The 18134-nt window shown below is 39.5% G+C and overlaps 1 protein-coding gene across 1 annotated transcript in view; it reads right to left on the reverse strand.

Annotated features, from left to right (window-relative positions):
- LOC122925888 (sodium-coupled monocarboxylate transporter 1-like) overlaps positions 1 to 14254 on the reverse strand; it is a 30382-nt gene extending 16128 nt beyond the window's left edge. Inside the window, exons 1-6 of the mRNA XM_044277234.1 lie at positions 13904 to 14254; positions 9990 to 10055; positions 5933 to 5984; positions 4856 to 4923; positions 4029 to 4183; positions 3667 to 3807 (exon numbers count right to left, since the gene is read on the reverse strand). Of these exons, the coding sequence (XP_044133169.1) occupies positions 3667 to 3807; positions 4029 to 4183; positions 4856 to 4923; positions 5933 to 5984; positions 9990 to 10055; positions 13904 to 14254 (833 nt within the window). The remainder of the gene's footprint in view (positions 1 to 3666; positions 3808 to 4028; positions 4184 to 4855; positions 4924 to 5932; positions 5985 to 9989; positions 10056 to 13903) is intronic.
- Positions 14255 to 18134: the final 3880 nt, after the last annotated feature.

Genomic DNA, 18134 nt, shown 5'->3' on the forward strand with positions numbered 1-18134 from the left:
CTTCAAGAATTGACAGTTCATTTGCTGTCTAATATATCCTACCCTTTGACAGTAGGGTTGTCACATCTTTCAACAAAAAATAATGGCCATTAAAGTAAAAATGAGGTATGGTTTAGAGCAGGCATGTCCAAACTGCGGCCCTCCAGCTGTTGCAAAACTACAACTCCCAGCCTGCCTGGATAGCTTACACCTATTAGAGCATGCTGGGAGTTGTAGTTTTGCAACAGCTGGAGGGCCGCAGTTTGGACATGCCTGGTTTAGAGGGTGTGGCTTAGCCCCTTACAGACATCCACCTTAAATGTATGGCAGATGTTGGTTATATAAAGAAAGCGGCTTGGTTTCTGCTGTTTTACATACAGTAGGAGACACCCAGAGATAGTCTGTGATCGACGATAACACAGATTATGGACTTTTAACCCCTTATATGCTGTGGTTCTTTGCGACGACTGCATATGAGAGGTCTTTTATTTCTTTTAAGTTCTGTGCTCCTGGGGCACACAAGGCTCACCTGTACCAAGATCGAGGGAGCCACTTGGTTGCTGTGGCAGCTTCTGGCCCTATAAAGGATCCGAGGCCTGTCACAGCAGTGTTTTTTTGGAGCCCTGCCTGTGACATAGGAACTTAGTGATTCTCCCATAGACTGCAATTGCAATTTACTGTCTATAGCAGAAGCAATCAGAAGATCATATGTTCACCTCCCCCCAAAAATGTACTAAAAAGTGATCTAAAAGTCATAACATAAAATGGCATCAATAAAAACTGCAGATCGCCCTGCAATAAATGAGCCCTCACACAACTCCTTAGACATAAATATGAAAAAGTTATGGGCATCAGAATACGGGGAATACAATATCTCCTTATGTAGAGCGCCTCAATGGTGTGGAGTCTTATAGGCTAGACACCGCACCCCCTGGAATTCTAGAAAGAGGGAATCCAAATGAACACTCAGTGAGCTCTGCCTCTAATGCCACCAGATGTAAGTTAATGTTCAACCTTTTAAACAGGCCTTGAGACATGACTTGGATAACAACTAAGCCAGCATCTCATCTGCAGACAGCTGTTTCAGGGTAATTGCCCCTCATCAGTGCTGAACAGAGTACTGGCTTAACTGGGTGAGAGGCTACCTTACATCTAGTGGAATTACAGGCAGAGCTTGCTAAGAGGGCAATAATGTGGTGACACAAGGAAAAAATATGTTTTCCAAAGTATTAAAGCACAATTTTTTATTTTATTTTTTTATGTGGTAAAACACTGGGTAACACTGACATGGAAAAGGATCTAGGAATTTTAATAAACTAGAAAACTAAGCAGTAAAAAACAGTGTCAGGCAGCTGCTGCCAAAGCCAATAGGATAATGGGTTGCAACAAAAGATGCATAGATGCCCATGATGAGAACATAGTCCTACCACTTTACAAATCACTAGTCAGACCACACATGGAGTACTGTGTACAGTTCTGGGCTCCAGTGCACAAGGCAGACATAGCAGAGCTGGAGAGGGTTCAGAGGAGGGCAACTAAAGTAATAACTAGAATGGGGCAACTACAGTACCCTGACAGATTATCAAAATTAGGGTTATTCACTTTAGAAAAATGACGACTGAGGGGAGATCTAATAACTATGTATAAATATATCAGGGGTCAGTACAGAGATCTCTCCCATCATCTATTCATTCCCAGGACTGTGACTGTGACGAGGGGACATCCTCTGTGTCTGGAGGAAAGAAGGTTTGTACACAAACATAGAAGAGGATTCTTTACGGTAAGAGCAGTGAGACTATGGAACTCTCTGCCTGAGGAGGTGGTGATGATGAGTACATTCAAAGAGTTCAAGAGGGGCCTGGATGTATTTCTGGAGTGTAATAATATTACAGGCTATAGCTACTAGAGAGGGGTCGCTGATCCAGAGAGTTATCTGATTGCCTGAATGGAGTCGGGAAGGAATTTTTAAGTGGGGAAAATTGGCTTGTACCTCACAAGCTGGATGGACAAATGTCTTTTCTCGGCCTTATATACTATGTTACTATGTTACTACGGTATCTCTGTAGTCATACTGACCCCAGATAATGAAGATAGCCGGTCAGTTTTACCTCATAGGGAACACTGTAAAACCATAAAACTGTTTAGGAATTGTTTTCTTTTTTTAAGTTTTTTTCAATTCCACCCCATTTGGAATTTCTTTCTAGCTTCCTATTACATTACATTTAATATTAAAGGAGTGCCGTTAGAAAGTACAACAGAAAGAAAAATTATGGCTCCAGGAAGACAGGGACAAGAATGAAAAAACTGAAAATGACTGTTTGTTCATAGCTAATTGGAAAAGAGTGATTTTGACAGCAAAAATGTATCATAAATATATTAGATCATGAATGGGTATCCCTAGAGAAGCATGCTGCATATTGTTCACTAATGATCAGGTATGGGCAGGATAAGAAAAGTAAAAAATGTAAACTTTATTGATGTTTGTGTGTGGTGTATGCAATTAGTAGGGATGAGTGAGTCGACTTCGGAGGAAACATCCGAAGTTGATTTGCATAAAACTTTGTTCTAATACTGTATGGAGCAGAAGCTCCGTACAGTATTAGAATGTATTGGCTCCGATAAGTCGAAGTTATTGCTTCGCGAAGTCTTGCGAGACTTTGTGTAATACCTTCATAAATGTATTTATTTTTACTGTAAAAAACCAAGTGGCACCTTTGACAACCTGAGTTCGGGAAACGTTTTTTTACAGTACAAATTCATTTATGAATTTATTATGCGAAGTCTCGCGAGACTTCGCAAAGCAATAACTTCGGCTCTTCGGAGCCAATACATTCTAATACTGTAGATTTATGCAAATCGACTTTGGATGTTTCATCCGAATGTCAATTAGCTCATCCCTAGTAATTAGCATGGGGTCTGGTCTAACAAATCTTCTAGTATTATACCATACATGTCAGCCATGTTAAATAGTAACCATTTATCAAACAGTCTGATTTATCATTTTTGTTCTGCATAAATGTAAGATCCCTGCATTCATTATTTATGTCATATCAGTTATTTCCTGATGGCATGGCAATGGCCGCTGTCTTATTAGTACACACAAAACCTGTCCTAATCACACAGGAGGACAAGTTACTTCACAACACTGAGGTAAAGAGCTGCCTCATCCTCCTCTCCTACTTGTCAGGGATTATGATCCTGAATACAGATGAGAGGATCTTCAGCTAAATCTCTTAGGAATAGCGTTCATGAGGATTCATGTAGTACAAAGAGGATGGACAGGACAGTCTGTGGTAATGGAGACTGCATACAAGAGCTGCTGCTCATTAGCCACATCTGCTCATGAACTCCATTCCTACAGAGATTCAGCTGATAACCATATTAAACTGTATTCAGGATCATAATCCCTCACAAGCAGAGCAGGGAGGAGGATGAGGCAGCACTTTAGCTCAGCGTTGTGAAGTAACTTGTCCTCCTGTGTGATTAGGACAGGTTCTGTGTGTACTAATAGGCCATTTTGTTTCTCCTGATTGCTCACTGGACAAAACAAGCTATTATAACTAATGTAAGGTATTTGGGAATATGTTTATAATGAAGTCATATTTAAGTATTTAAATTTTCTTAATTCCCAGAGAACCCCTTTAATTAAGTTTATTTTGAATGAAAAAAGTACAATTCAATACTTACATTTTAGCATGGAATCTGGTTTTACAAGCAATGTATCTCTGTACTTGTGACTGATTGACACCATAGATTCCAACCCACAAAAATGTTCCACCAACTACAAGTGTCCAAAAGGAATGCCGCTGCAGTGGATTGGGGTTGAAACTAGAGGCAATAATCAAAAACATAGATTAAAATAGCTTACTAGCATCAGAAGCATACTGGTAAGTACTGTGCCTAAGATTGAAATGTGTAAAAGAGTAAGCACATTTGCTGTATACATTAATATTTTAAAAACAGTATGTACTGAAATATTTCTTGATTCCTTAGTACAACATAACCAAATCAAAAACACTCAAAAAGAAACAGTAAATAAATCTACTTACTCCCAGAAATTTAGCCTGTCTCCATAATATGAGTCATTCAAAATGGGGCCAATCCCACCTTGGACTACAACAGCTTGAATAATTATAGATGAAAATCCTGCAACCATGATCCCAACCTGGAATACATCTGTCCATACAACTGCCTTAAGACCACCCTGTAAGAAATCACAATGTAGTTGAAGTAGTGAGTCAAAAGAGTGAATCCAGTCAAAAGTTACCACTTGGGATTTTTTTGAATTGGCAGAAAATTTGTGTAATGATCAGTGCATGTGGAACCACTCTGTCAACCAACCAATTTAACTCTGGACTAAAACTAAGGCCGTTATCCTGGCAGTCCCCTGGTATTGACCATTTAACTCCTATACAGGGATCTAGACATCGTTACAGGGGAGCTACTAGATCACTACTTCCTGGAGTAGTCTGGGTGTGGTAAACAGCTGACAGGGGTCAGAGGCATTGATTCAGGGCACCGAGGGGTCAAGGGTAACTCGTAGTCAGTAATAAGCTGAGGTCAAGGCAGACAAAGTTCTTGCAATTATATAGCAGAGCTGCTTGAGACATTAAAAGAAGCTACACACAGAACCAAAGGAGGGTTTAACCTTTGCAATGCTGCAGAATGAGGTGAGGTTCAATGAAGAATACCTCCAATAGACACACTAGACAAAGGTGCCAGGAGTGCTGGAACTGCAAAAGACAGAATGAGTAGAACAGCACCTGTGCCAGGGCATGGACTGCCAATATAACAATATAACTTCATAGCAGAGATGTCACAAACAACAAAGTTGAAAAACAACACATAAAAGCTAAAATATGAAAGCGTTACTAACCAGCGTACAGTAGAAGGTACAGACCACTCCTGTGGCCACGACAGCGCCCCACAAATCAAACCCAGTCACTGAAATAGATATGGATATTGAATACCATTTACTTAGAGGACCCAAAAAGTACTGATGCAGACATATTCCTAAATATAACTAAGACACAAGACTTGTTTATAGTTTCTCCAATTCACAGTTATAGCAATAGTTTTGCTAGTCATATTTAACAGCTATTATGTTGAACATTTTGCGAATAGTTCTCAGTATTGGCCTCATGCACGTGACCATATCCATTTTGTGGTCCACAAATCGCACATCTGCCAAATACAGAAGTGATCTGTGTACTGTACATGGTCTGCATTTTGCTGGCACATTATGCATGACGGAACTCCCCTGCATAATGGAAACGGGACGGATCCATAACGCAATTCACCTTTCACCACCAAATGAAGTGTGAACGAATTTCAAAATATGAAATTTGCTCATCTCTAGAAACTATTAAGCTGTACTGTACACACTAGACAAAAAGAAGCTCCAAAGCTCTTCCAAGCTCCATGTCTCTTGACTGTTTTAAGGCAGACTTCTCCAAGCTAATGTTGATGGGCTATTAGTATAGAGATGCAGATATCCCCAAGCTAAGGCTTCGTTCACATCACCGTTCAGCCTTTCCGTTCTCCCGCTTCGTTATAGGAGCAGGAGAACGGAAATGACGGATTCGGCACATAACTGATCTGAACGTAGCCTAAGGACCTCATAGACTATAATAGGGTCCATTAGGTTTCCGTTCGGAGGAAAATGTTTGAAGCGGAGACAAAAGTCCTGCATGTACTACTTTTGTCTCCGCTCCAAAATCTTCCTCTGAGAGGAATCATAACGGAACCCATTATAGTCTATGAGGTCCTTAGGCTCCGTTCGGCTCAGTTATGTGCCAAATCCATACTATCCATTCTCCTGCTCCTATAGCGGAGCAGGAAAATGGAAAAGCTGAACGGTGATGTGAACGAAGCCTAAAACTGAAAATAACACAATGCCCAAAAGACAACAGAGTTCCCTTAATTCTATCTCTCATCTATCTTTCTTTCCTACCTTGATTCAGCGCCAGAGCTGGAGCATAAATTACAATTCCAGTGTAAAGAACCTAAAGAGAAATCAATTATTTGTAATTGTCAAAAATGCGTAATAAGTTACTTAAATTTGAAAGCAGATTTCCAGTGTTATAAAATTATATATATTTAATTAAAGCATACCTAAACTTTTAATAAACCTTGCAATTATCAACATTACTGTGTGTGAACATAAGGAATAGCACTATTTTTGGCTATTCTATGACTTTTACCATATCTGAAATTTTTATAGTTTTCTCCTCTACATGCTAGATTTTCTAGTTTGTAGTTCTCCTAGACCTGGTGGGTGGAGGCTAGCTCCTATAAACAGCACACATAAAGTAGAGGAGAATATGCTTCCTAACTTTCTCACACTCACTTAGAAGCAGCCCCAGGATCATGGGCAACACAATAATTGATACTCTTCCCCCCCTGCTTCTTCCCGCAATGCTCTCTGGTCCTCCATGCTGCTGTTTGTTTTACTGGCTGCAATGGTGATGTCCTGTATGCAGCTGAGGCCAGTGATTGGCTCCACAGTACTCTTTGTGTATGCAACATCTGCAGCTGGGAAGATGTCAGAGGCGAGGAGGGCATGTCATTGGAAGCAGCAGGGCAGAAAAGGAGTAAGTAATGCTTCTTATGTTATTTTACTACATTTACAAGAGTTTTTTTTTTTTTTAACTCAGACAACCCCTTTAAGCACTGACTCCTGATTAATATATTTATTAATGAGGGCGTACTAAGTAGAATTTCAATATTTGCAGATGATATTAAGCGTAACGTAGTCAACACAGATGACAGATGATTATAACATAATGTTACTTAGGGATTTGGCAAACATGGATTCTTAGGCAGAGAAATGACAAATGAAGTTCAATGTAAATACTATATGAAATAAGGTTTCATCAATAGAGATGGGTATTCTTTACTGTAAGAGCAGTAAGATTATGGGATTGACTGCCACGGGATGTTGTTATGGCTGAATCGTTATACAAGTTCAAGAGGAGCCATGATGTCTTTCTTGAATGTAAAATGTTGCAGGTTACAGGCACTAGATTTCTGGATTTATTCTGATAGCCATATCTGGAGTCAGTAAGGAAATTCTTTCCCTTTACATGGGAGAGTTGGCATCTGACTCATAGGGGTTTTTATTTACTCTGGATGAACCTGATAGGAATAAAGGTTGGATGTGAAGAAGCTGTGTCTTTTTTTCAAGCTTACCAACTATGTAACTATGACGTAACTTTCTGCTATTGCCATTTGTTACATAGTTCAGAGGGTGAGCAGACACTGGTGAAAAATATCACCAGCCCCTGCATTTTGACTCTGCAAATTAAACTGTTGATACATGTAAAATTACTGTAGTATTAGGAGCCCCAAAAATTTCTGCAGGTTTCAGATTGCAGTTTATCTATATACCGTATGGCTCAACTTTCATTGCCTACAATTATAACTGTGCTTACTTTAAAGGCGTTTTCGGGGTGTTACATATTGATGACCTCAATGCAGCTTAATGAGCACAATGCTGCGTGTTGCATAGTGGCTGTACTTGGTATTGCAGCTCAGAGCCATTAACTTGAATGGGACTGAGATGCGCCTAATCCTAGGCCATGTGACTGATGAATATGATGTCACTGGCCTAGGCAGAGTCTCCAGCTCTCGCTGGAGAGTTACGGCATGTTCAAACAGCTCATCAGTGGGGATGCTAGGAATCAGACCCCCGCCAATCACATATTGATGACCTATCCCGAGAATAGTTCAATATTAAACACCCAGAAAACTCCTTTTAGACCTGGCTAATTTATACATACCCATCAGACTGTATAGTTTACTTCCTTTTATATAATGTATTTGTGATTTTTGATATTTTTTCAGTATATACCATAAATATTCAAAACAATGATAAAAACTATGGGGGAGATTTATTAAACTGGTGTAATGTAGACTTGGCTTAGTTGCCCATAGCAACCAATCAGATTTCACCTTTCATTTTCCAAAGGAGCTGTGAAAAATGAAAAGTGGAATCTGATTGGTTGCTATGGGCAACTAAGCAAGTTCTACTTTACACCAGTTTGATAAATGACCCCATATTTATTTTTTATTCCGGTGTAAAACATTCTTAAATTAAAAAAAACATTTCACAGTTTATATCTACATATGAAGTTAAGCAACTTTTGCTAATACTTTTCACTATTTGTCTTTTAGTGATCAATAGTATTGCACACAATTATGATTTGTTGAAAATTTGGAAAATTGTATCACGTTTATCAAAATTGCACACATGGTATATATTTGGTGAAACCCAACAGGCATGGTAAATAAATGTTTCATCCTTACACCACATCTTGTTATGCACAGTATACTAAACATGCTAATACCTTACAAAAAAAAAAATGGTGTATTTTATAAATTTGGAACAACCTCTTTTCCACACACTTTTCTGAACTTTCCAGGAAGGCCTAATAAGTGTGCAAAGCCTATACTGTAATATATTTGGTGCAAAATATGTAAAGTTGGCAGCTATCTCATGTTTCTGGTTGGCTTGGCTTCAATGGGTTGTCCAAGATAATTAAAAATCTCATACTACCGCTACAATGTCTTAAAATAAAAGCATATCATATACTGATGCCTTACACCAGCACTGTTCTCTGGTACTCCCTGGATATGGCACGTGACTGCTGTAGCCAATTACTGTACTCAGCTGTAGACCGATATCCAAGACTTTGTAGGGGTTGCCTGAGATTTTTAATTATCTTGGACAACCCCTGTAATCAGGTCACTGACAGCAGCAAAGTGAGATCTGTTTCCAAGGGCAACAAGGAGAATTTTGAAGAAGCTACACATGTAAATAATGTAATGTAAGATCAGAGCAAAGCAAGTAAAGCTAAGGATCTGCAAACTTTAAAAGTAGATTTAGGGTATGGCACATGGTCGGGCTTCCTGATGCAGATTTGGAAGCCAAAACCAGGCGTTAATTAAAAAAAGAGAAGTCGTATTTGTCCTTTACACTTTCAATCCATTAATGATACACTCTTGATTTTGGCTTCAAAAATGTAATGCAGAGTCCTTACCATGTGGCCGCACCCTTAAAGTTTATCAACCTGGTGAATATTCACAGCAAATATTAAGCAAAATCTGTATGTGTCTACAGTACATGCTGATTGGGTTGTGGATTCACCACATATTGTTTTGCTGCACATTAAGGGTCCATTCACACGTCCGTTGTTTCTTTCCTGATCTGTTCCGTTTTTTGCTGAACAGATCTGGACCAGATCTGGACCCATTCATTTTCAATGGGTCCTGGAAAAAAATCTGACATTGTGCTGTCCGTTTTTTTTTCAGGACCCATTGAAAATGAATGGGTCCAGATCTGGTCCAGATCTGTTCAGCAAAAAACGGAACAGATCAGGAAACAAACAACGGACGTGTGAATGGACCCTTACCATGGATTTCATCCCAGAACATTAAAAAGGGTCAAATCTGAGGAGAAAATACACAACAGAAATGTACATTTTACAAATTTAAAAAAGCACTGATATACTGTATGCGGATAAGATGTGTTGAAATATCTCATCTCATGCCTACTAGTGTAATCTGAGGAAGATTTTCCTTGCATCAAAGTTGCTGATACAATCAACAGCATTTCCACCCTGGAGGGCCTAGCCTTAGGCCTCATGCACACAACCGTATGTATTTTGCGGTCTGCAGAAAATATGGATGACTTCCGTGTGCGTTCCATATTTGCGGAACGGAACAGCTGGCCCCTAATAGAACAGCACTATCCTTGTCCGTAGTGCGGACAGTAATAGGACATGTTCTATTTTTTTGCTGAACGGAAATACGGACAATACGGAAACGGAATGCACACGGAGTAACTTCCACTTTTTTGGTGGACCCATTGAAATGAATGATTCTGCATACAGTCCGCAAAAAAAACAGAATAGACACGGAAAAAAAAAGTTCATGTGCATGAGCCCTTAAACTGTGAAATGTTCTGCAAACTAGAATTATAATTTAATTACCAGTTAGACATTACATACCGTTTGGATGATGAACAACAATGTGCCAATCAGTCGTACACATCTGTTAAATCTGAGCTCAAGGTACTGTGAAAATAATAAATGGATGAGGTTAATTATCATATGGACATTTTTCCATAAGTAGGGAATTAGATATTAGATATTTACATATGATATTATGATTATATAATATTTTGAGGACACCAAACACAGCACACCAGCTGTGATTATATAGAGCAGGCATGCTCAACCTGCGGCCCTCCAGCTGTTGTAAAACTACAACTCCCACAATGCCCTGCTGTAGGCTGATATCTGTAGGCTGTTCTGGCATGCTGCGAGTTGTAGTTTTGCAACAGCTGGAGGGCCGCAGGTTGAGCATGCCTGATCTAGAGCATACTGCTTAGCTCTAGTCACACAAATGTTACAGAAAGCAGTGTTCAGTTTTTATAGCTACTTGAAACAAAGAGGTTTTTGAGTTCAAAATGGGTTTGACTTTCAGCACGCCTGATAATCAGATGCTTGGAAATACAAACACTGCAATATCTTCCACTAGCGATATTAAGTAGACTTTGTACGATTAGATTGACCCATGAAAATAATGCGAGGCCGTAACACTTGCTACAAGCTCCTCAAACAGTTGATCAGTGTTTGGGTGTTGAGAGTTGGACTCTCACCAATAGATATTAATGGCCTATTCAGAGCATAGGGCCTCAATATGCCAACCCCCCCCCCAAAAAAAAAAAACTTTAACCATCCTGTTGAGAAGATTCTTTAACTTTATCCACATCTGGCTATACATCACCATCTACTGATAATTAATCTCAATATTCATCTTAATAGTCTGCGTCTGAGTACTTTATGTCACATTTATCAAATGCTGTATGTTCTTTGATAAATTTGTCTCATCCTTAAATCTTTTGTCTAGAAAAGCCACTCCAGTTTTCCTATTCCACACTTGCAAATTAAACCACACCCAATTTTCCACCCACGTTTCAAAACTGAGTGAGCAGTGTATAACTGCAAAAATTCACAAAAATTTTGCATAAATGAGCGCAAAAAGTCGTAAGATACCTATTTTGCAACTCTTTGAGGCCAGACTTCTAGAGTGAAGGCATGATACTGGATGGAAACTTATGTGCACACAGGGAGTATACAGAAACTTTATGCAGATGTTGCACCCAGGGAACCAGCGCTGCAAGGCACCAGTGCTACACACTGAGCTACCATGCTGCCCCTAGTATTAAAGGGACACTACGATTACCATTAACATTTTTATCACATATTAGCAGCCTATATGTGAATATTCTATGTAATGTTTTTTATTAAAAAAACGGGTAGATTGTACTGCCCTTTGTTTGGACTTTTAGCACAGCAAACAGCCTTGCTTGACTTTTTTACTCAGACCATCCATGGTGACTAGAGGGACCCCTCAGACTCAATTAGAGCATCACATATCACACTGATAAGTGCAATGCTCTTCTGTGGACATCTCTATCTAGGCAATCTTAAATTCAACATCTACTATCATAATTGCAGATAAAAATTTCCCTTGTAGCAGCTTTAAAATAACTATGGATTACCTATCTATAAAGGAGTTTTATCTCTCTGCACTAACTGGTATTGAAGTACGATATTTTGTATTTAAGTTTCAATGGTATAAATCTACCGGAATTAAAAAGAAAAACATTCAATGATGTTTAAAAAAATTTTTTTTTTTTTTAAATACCCCCTTCTGATGGAAGTGTCCCTTTAAACATGGTAGGCCATATAAAGTCTATAAGTAGAAACAGCCTTTTAGAGCCTGCATCTCTAGGAGAGGAGCAGGTTCATCAGGTAGATTTATCAAAACTAAAGCAAGAAAAAAATCAAAAAAGTTGCTTACTGCTATTAGATTCCAGCTCTCATTTTTCAGAGGTTCTTTGGACTTTTGTGGGGTTTATTTTAACCAATCTCATCTACAATATAAAATGTACTGACGTTTTGCCTCTGATAACTGAGCTACAGAATTGCTGCCTTTCTAGATTATTTGATTCATTCTACAGATGTTTTTTCTCTATGGATACACAGTAATAAGTATATTGCATACATACAGAGAAGCTGTTTTGATATGAATGCCAGAAAAGTGCAAAAATAGCGACCCGGGCTTACTAATCCTGTAGATGGCGTAACCATAGACAGGCTATATATAGCTGCACCAGATATATCACAGGGGCTCAGGCTGGATGATAAATCTGTAGCAGGGATAGACACTTTTCTCTAAATCTATCCAACTATGGGTTGGCTTACCTTGAGAGAGATTTTTACACCAGAATTGTGGTGCAGACACCTCAGTAAACCTGGGCTAGAGTGTCTCAAGCTAAGCATGGGTACCAGCAACACATTAACAAAATGACAACAGTCAATGTTCTGTTAAATCGGTTTTGGGGCAGTATCTTTTAATAATAATATATGCAAAAGTTATGCAACTTTCTAATATACTTTGAACATCAGTTTCTCATCATTTTCAAGATGTCTGCTTACTGTTATTTAATGACTACAGTGACATAGAGCAGAAAGGGAACCATACACACCTAACACTTATCAGAGATAAACATTTTCTAGAATTGTATCCACTGTAGGCAATCTTATGTGAGCTAAGTACATTGCCAACATAGGGGGTCATTTACTATAATGAAATATGATTAAATTTGATATATTACAGGTGCAGATGGCGGCGCAACGGTTAGTTGTGCCGCCAACTGCAACTTCTGCTTGCTCATAAAAGGTCTAAAATTGTCGGCGTGGCATAGGCAGGGAAGGGGATGGCTGGCAGGCTCGTCTCATTCATCATTTGCTACACCTGTTTTAGATGTAGAACAAGGTCCAGATGTAAGACAGACAGTTGAGTATTGTCTAGCCTGGATACATTTGTCGCAAACTCTCATCCGTGAGAAATTTTTAGATCTGCATGTTCATAGATCTTGGAAATGGGATAGAACTGAAACAAATAGCAGGGAACTTATCATGCCCTGCACTCTAGAATTTTGGTTTCAAAAAGTCACAAAACAGGGTTTTGCGACTTTTTTGCATTACTTGCACTGATATACATCAGTTTTGAAAAGTAAGTGAGAACATGGGCATTGCTAGCTATGTTAATTAGTTTCACTGCAATTTTGTTTACAAAGTCGCAGAAAAGTCACAAACTCACTCCACTAGGGGAGTGGTGCAAAAAAAAAAAAAAACTGGAGTAACATATTTTAGACAAAAGTGTTAAGTTTAAAAGATATTTGATAAATTTGGCACACAGTACACCAATGCAGACTCAAGCAACCCTGACTTCAAATAGACTGCATAATATGCCATTATACAATGATTAATCTTTGTCTTAGGCTTCTTTCACATCTACAGCCGGGTGTTCAATCCAGCAGGTCTGGCAGACAATGCTTGGAATTGGACGGAAAAAAACCCGATGCATGCAGTGTTTTGTGTTCGGCTGATTCTCCACATATGTAACAGGTAGTGGCCGGGTCTCTGCCAGACTGCCTTATAGTCAATGGGATCCAGCAAGAAGGTGGAAGTATACAGCAATGCCGGATCCAAAGAACTCAAGCAGGCTGTTCTCTACTGAACAGCCTGCTGGAGTTCCTGCCGAAAATACTAAACTAGCCTTAATCTGTACAACTCACAGACTTCCATAACACATATAAACAGTTGTATACTGGTATCAAACTCTGCTTATTATTTTTGTTCTAGTCCACTATAGGTGTAGAACAATAAAAATATCAGAAGCAGTGTTTGTCTTAAATTACGGAATTAAACAGCACCCAATGGATTCCTTTGACTATAATAGGATACAATGGCTTTCCTTTAGAAAACCAGCCATTTTACCAGACACAACACCACAGCATGCTACACAATTTCTGTCTGGTCTTTTGTAAATACATAACTGCACTTACCTCATAGGTGCTGGTGATGCCCAGTCTGTAGAACACTGGCAGATATACTTCAGATGTGATCACCACAACAAGGGTGTAAACTATAGCGAATATGCTGAACATGGCACCAAACCGGTATATCTCTGCTGGGGTACCCAACACTGTAACTGCTGACATGAAGCTGGCAGTAAGAGAAAGAGCCACTGGGACTCCAGTCATACTCCTGCCACCCATTAGGAAATCTTTTGAGGTTTTCTGTCCACCACCAGCAAACGCATAGTAAATCCCAATAATAGCAGAGATGAGGAGCATGAGGGCAAAAACGACATAGTCCCATGCCGTAAAAGAACCAATGTCACCTGCAGTGGCCATAGTTATTCCAATATGCAGTTAAAAGTGAATGGCTGCAAGTGGCTAACCCAGGCAGGATGAACAAGTAGTGATCATACACTTGGGCTGGAGCTTAGCTACCTCAGAACTGTTCTATACAAGTCAGAACTAAGTAACTGCGCAAAAGAAAACACCAAAATACACAAAAACATCAGCAAGGTTCAGGTGCCTAAAGGAGGATATGTGCTGTTATAATTCAGTTAGGCTATGCTGCCAGAAGAAAGCTAACTAAAGAGAGATGGGAAGAGAGAGGTAGTAGACCACACCAGGTAAAACTTAAGATGGAATGCCTAGCAGAAAAGGATAGGGAAAAGAAATCCCAATGATATGCTAGCTAGTTAAAGAATCCCCGAGAGAGAAGTAGGTGGGCACAAGAGATAAAAAAATCTACAAGTGGGAAGCAGCCTGACCCGCAGGTGGGCTACTACATTGTCCTGTCACAGATTCCAGACTTCAAGCCTGTAAAATGCAGGTTTCGGGACCATGTTGATTAATTTAACATAAAACAACAGGGGGAGTAAAGAGTAGACATCTATGACCTGGAACACTGTACTCTCAATATGAGCAGACCTGTGTCAGCATTAGTAGACATGACAATGAGTTTCATACTTTGTTCATAATTAAATATTTAGTTGCATATGTTGTTTTTTGTTTTTTTAATCAAAGTATACAAAGTGGGGAAAATTTACTAATATTGTCTACTTTTTAAACAGTATGGGGAGAATGAAAACAGCATCATCGAAATTTCTGGCTTCAAAGTTGAAGCAAAAATGTGGTTTTGTGAGATTCTGGGATTGCAATTTTTTTTTACAACACTTCAGTTTTGAATAGTATATGGGAAATTGATTGTGGTTAGCTATGCTAATTCTTTTTTTTTTTTTTAAACGTCACAAAAAAGTTGCAAACTTATTCCAGAAGGAGGGTGTTCTAAAACATTGGAGTAGCATTTCTAGACAAAAGCATTCGGTTTAACGATGAGCCAAAATTATCAAACAACATGCAACATTTCATAAATTTGGCACAAAAAATGACAAGTCATTCGAAAACTGATTTAAAAAATTGCCTTCATAATAAAGTTCTCCCTCTAAACTCTGTCTAGACCAGGGGCATAAAAGACATGGCTCACTGAGGCAATCATCTTTGGCCTGTTACTAGCACCTCTGGTGACAATTCATGGACCTATGGCTCCAGTCCTTGCCCTTCAGCCTCCTAAACCGCAGGCCACTAGGCCTGAAGCCTATGGGGCAGTAGAATGACACCAGAGGTCACAATGGATTAATCACAACCTCCTGCGCTGGATTTTAGGTGCCGCAATGGCATGGGCACGAATGTCTACTTCTTGGCATTCATGACATGCAATCGAGTTGCACAGGAGGGAACTGAGGCTGCAGGCCAGGTGGGAAACAGTACAGTATGTACTATGAGACTAGCATTAATACAGGCTGGAGCACTACAGGGGACACTGCAGAAGTTCATTAATACAAGGCACTAAAAGGGGGCATTATAATACAGGGGCCCTACAGGGGGCGGATTAATACAGGCCAGACACTACAGGGGGCATTATAATACAGAGTTCATTATTACAAGCTGGAGCACTACAGGGATGGCCATTAATATAGACTGAGGCATTACAGGGGGAATTATAATACAGGGGGCATTATTACACCCTGGAGCGCAACAGGGGTGGCCATTAATACAGGCCGAGGCATTACAGGGGGCTTTATAATAAAAGGATACAAGGGTCACTGCAAGGGGGCATTATAATACACAGGGCACTAGAGGGGGGTTATATCTGCAGGAGGTCATTAGAACTGCAGGGGGGCATTATACAGTAACTAAAGGGGGCACTGAAGGGGGGGTTATAAATGCTGGGGCTCCTACAGGGGACATTATAACAACCGGGGACAGTATAAGGGGCTTTATTACTACTGTGAGCTCTATAGGAATGCCTTATAGATTGGCCATATAATTACTGAGAGCTCTGAAGGGGTGTCTTATAGAAGGGGCTTGTTACTGCTGGTAGCACAATATGGTGGTCTTATTTCTACTGGGGCACTATGGTGGCATTATGGGGAATACTTTGGGGTCCTTATTACTGGGCACAGTATAGAGGGTATTGCAACTAGAGATGGCCGAACATCGGCCGGGACGATTCGCGAACGCAATCAAATGTTCGCGAACCGCAAGTTTGCGGCGGGCCCCATTCACTTTGATGACAGGCGACCTGAAAAACCTTCAGGTCATATTTGCAGCCACCAAATACTTACAAGAAGTGCACAAATCGTCCCACAACATGGAAAGTGAAATACCAGAGGGGGATCAATGGCAAAAGTTCCCCCAAAAAAATGTATTTCAACCAGGGGCCATTTTTATGCATCTTAAAGGGAAATTCTCAGAAATTTGCCCTACTAGAGCCTAGAGAAATTTTATTTTAGGCCACGGTAGTACGGTCCTTAAAAATTAGGCATTCACCTGATAAAAGAAATTGTGATTATGTGGCTCGAGGTACATTATGCGGTCAATGGATAAAAATGTAATGTAGGCCACTGGAGTACAGGCCCCAAACATTAGGCAAAAGAACAAGTAATTATGTGGCTGGAGGTATATTAGAAAGCCATTGGATATAAATTTTACTGCAGGCCAGTGGACTACAGGACCCAAACATTAGGCATTCACTGGACAGAAAAGAACAAGTAATTATGTTGTGGCTGGAGGTATATTAGACGGTCATTGGATATCAATTTTACTGCAGGCCAGTGGACTACAGGCCCCAAAAATGATTCATTTACCGTAGAGAAAAGAACAAATGATAATGTGGCTGGAGGTAAATTAGGCGGTCACTGTATAACAATTTTACTGTTTGCCAGTTAGATTACAGACCCCAAAAATTATGCATTATTAAGCATAGTACGGTCCTTAAAAATTAGGCATTCACCTGATAAAAGAAATTGTGATTATGTGGCTCGAGGTACATTATGCAGTCAATGGATAAAAATGTAATGTAGGCCACTGGAGTACAGGCCCCAAACATTAGGCAAATATTCAAGTGATTATGTGGCTGGAGGTATATTAGACGGTCAATGGATATCAATTTTACTGCAGGCCAAAACAAATAGATGTCAAATACATATGTTTGAAAGAACAAAAAATATTACATTGGATTAAAAACAAGGCTAACGAAATCCGTCCTATTGATAAAACCCCAAATGATAATAGCTGAAATTCAATAGCACGTGGTCGTCACCGGTGTTGAAATTCTCCCAAAGGTCCCAAATATTAGGCATTCACCAGACAAAAAAGAACAAGTAATTATGTGGCTGGAGGTATATTAGAAGGTCATTTAATATCAATTTTACTGGAGGCCAGTGTAGTACAGGCCCCAAACATTAGGCACTCACCAGACAGAAAAGAACAATTAATAATGTGGATGGAGGTACATTAGGCGGTCACATATAACAATTTTACTGTTGGCCAGTTAGATTACAGGCCCCAAAAATTATGCATTCACCGTACATAAAAGAACAATTGACAATGTGGCTGGAGGTATATTAGACGGTCAATGGATATCAATTTTACTGCAGGCCAGTGGACTACAGGCCCAAAAAATTATTAATACACCATACAGAAAAAAACTATTGATAATGTGGCTGGAGGTACATTAGGCGGTCACCGTATAACTATTTTACTGTTAGATTACAGGCCCCAAAAATTATGCATTCAACGTACATACAGTACAGACCAAAAGTTTGGACACACCTTCTCATTCAAAGAGTTTTCTTTATTTTCATGACTATGAAAATTGTAGATTCACACTGAAGGCATCAAAACTATGAATTAACACACATGGAATTATATACATAAC

The sequence above is a fragment of the Bufo gargarizans genome, chromosome 2 (genome assembly GCF_014858855.1).
Source record: "Bufo gargarizans isolate SCDJY-AF-19 chromosome 2, ASM1485885v1, whole genome shotgun sequence".
Taxonomy (NCBI): Eukaryota; Metazoa; Chordata; class Amphibia; order Anura; family Bufonidae; genus Bufo; species Bufo gargarizans.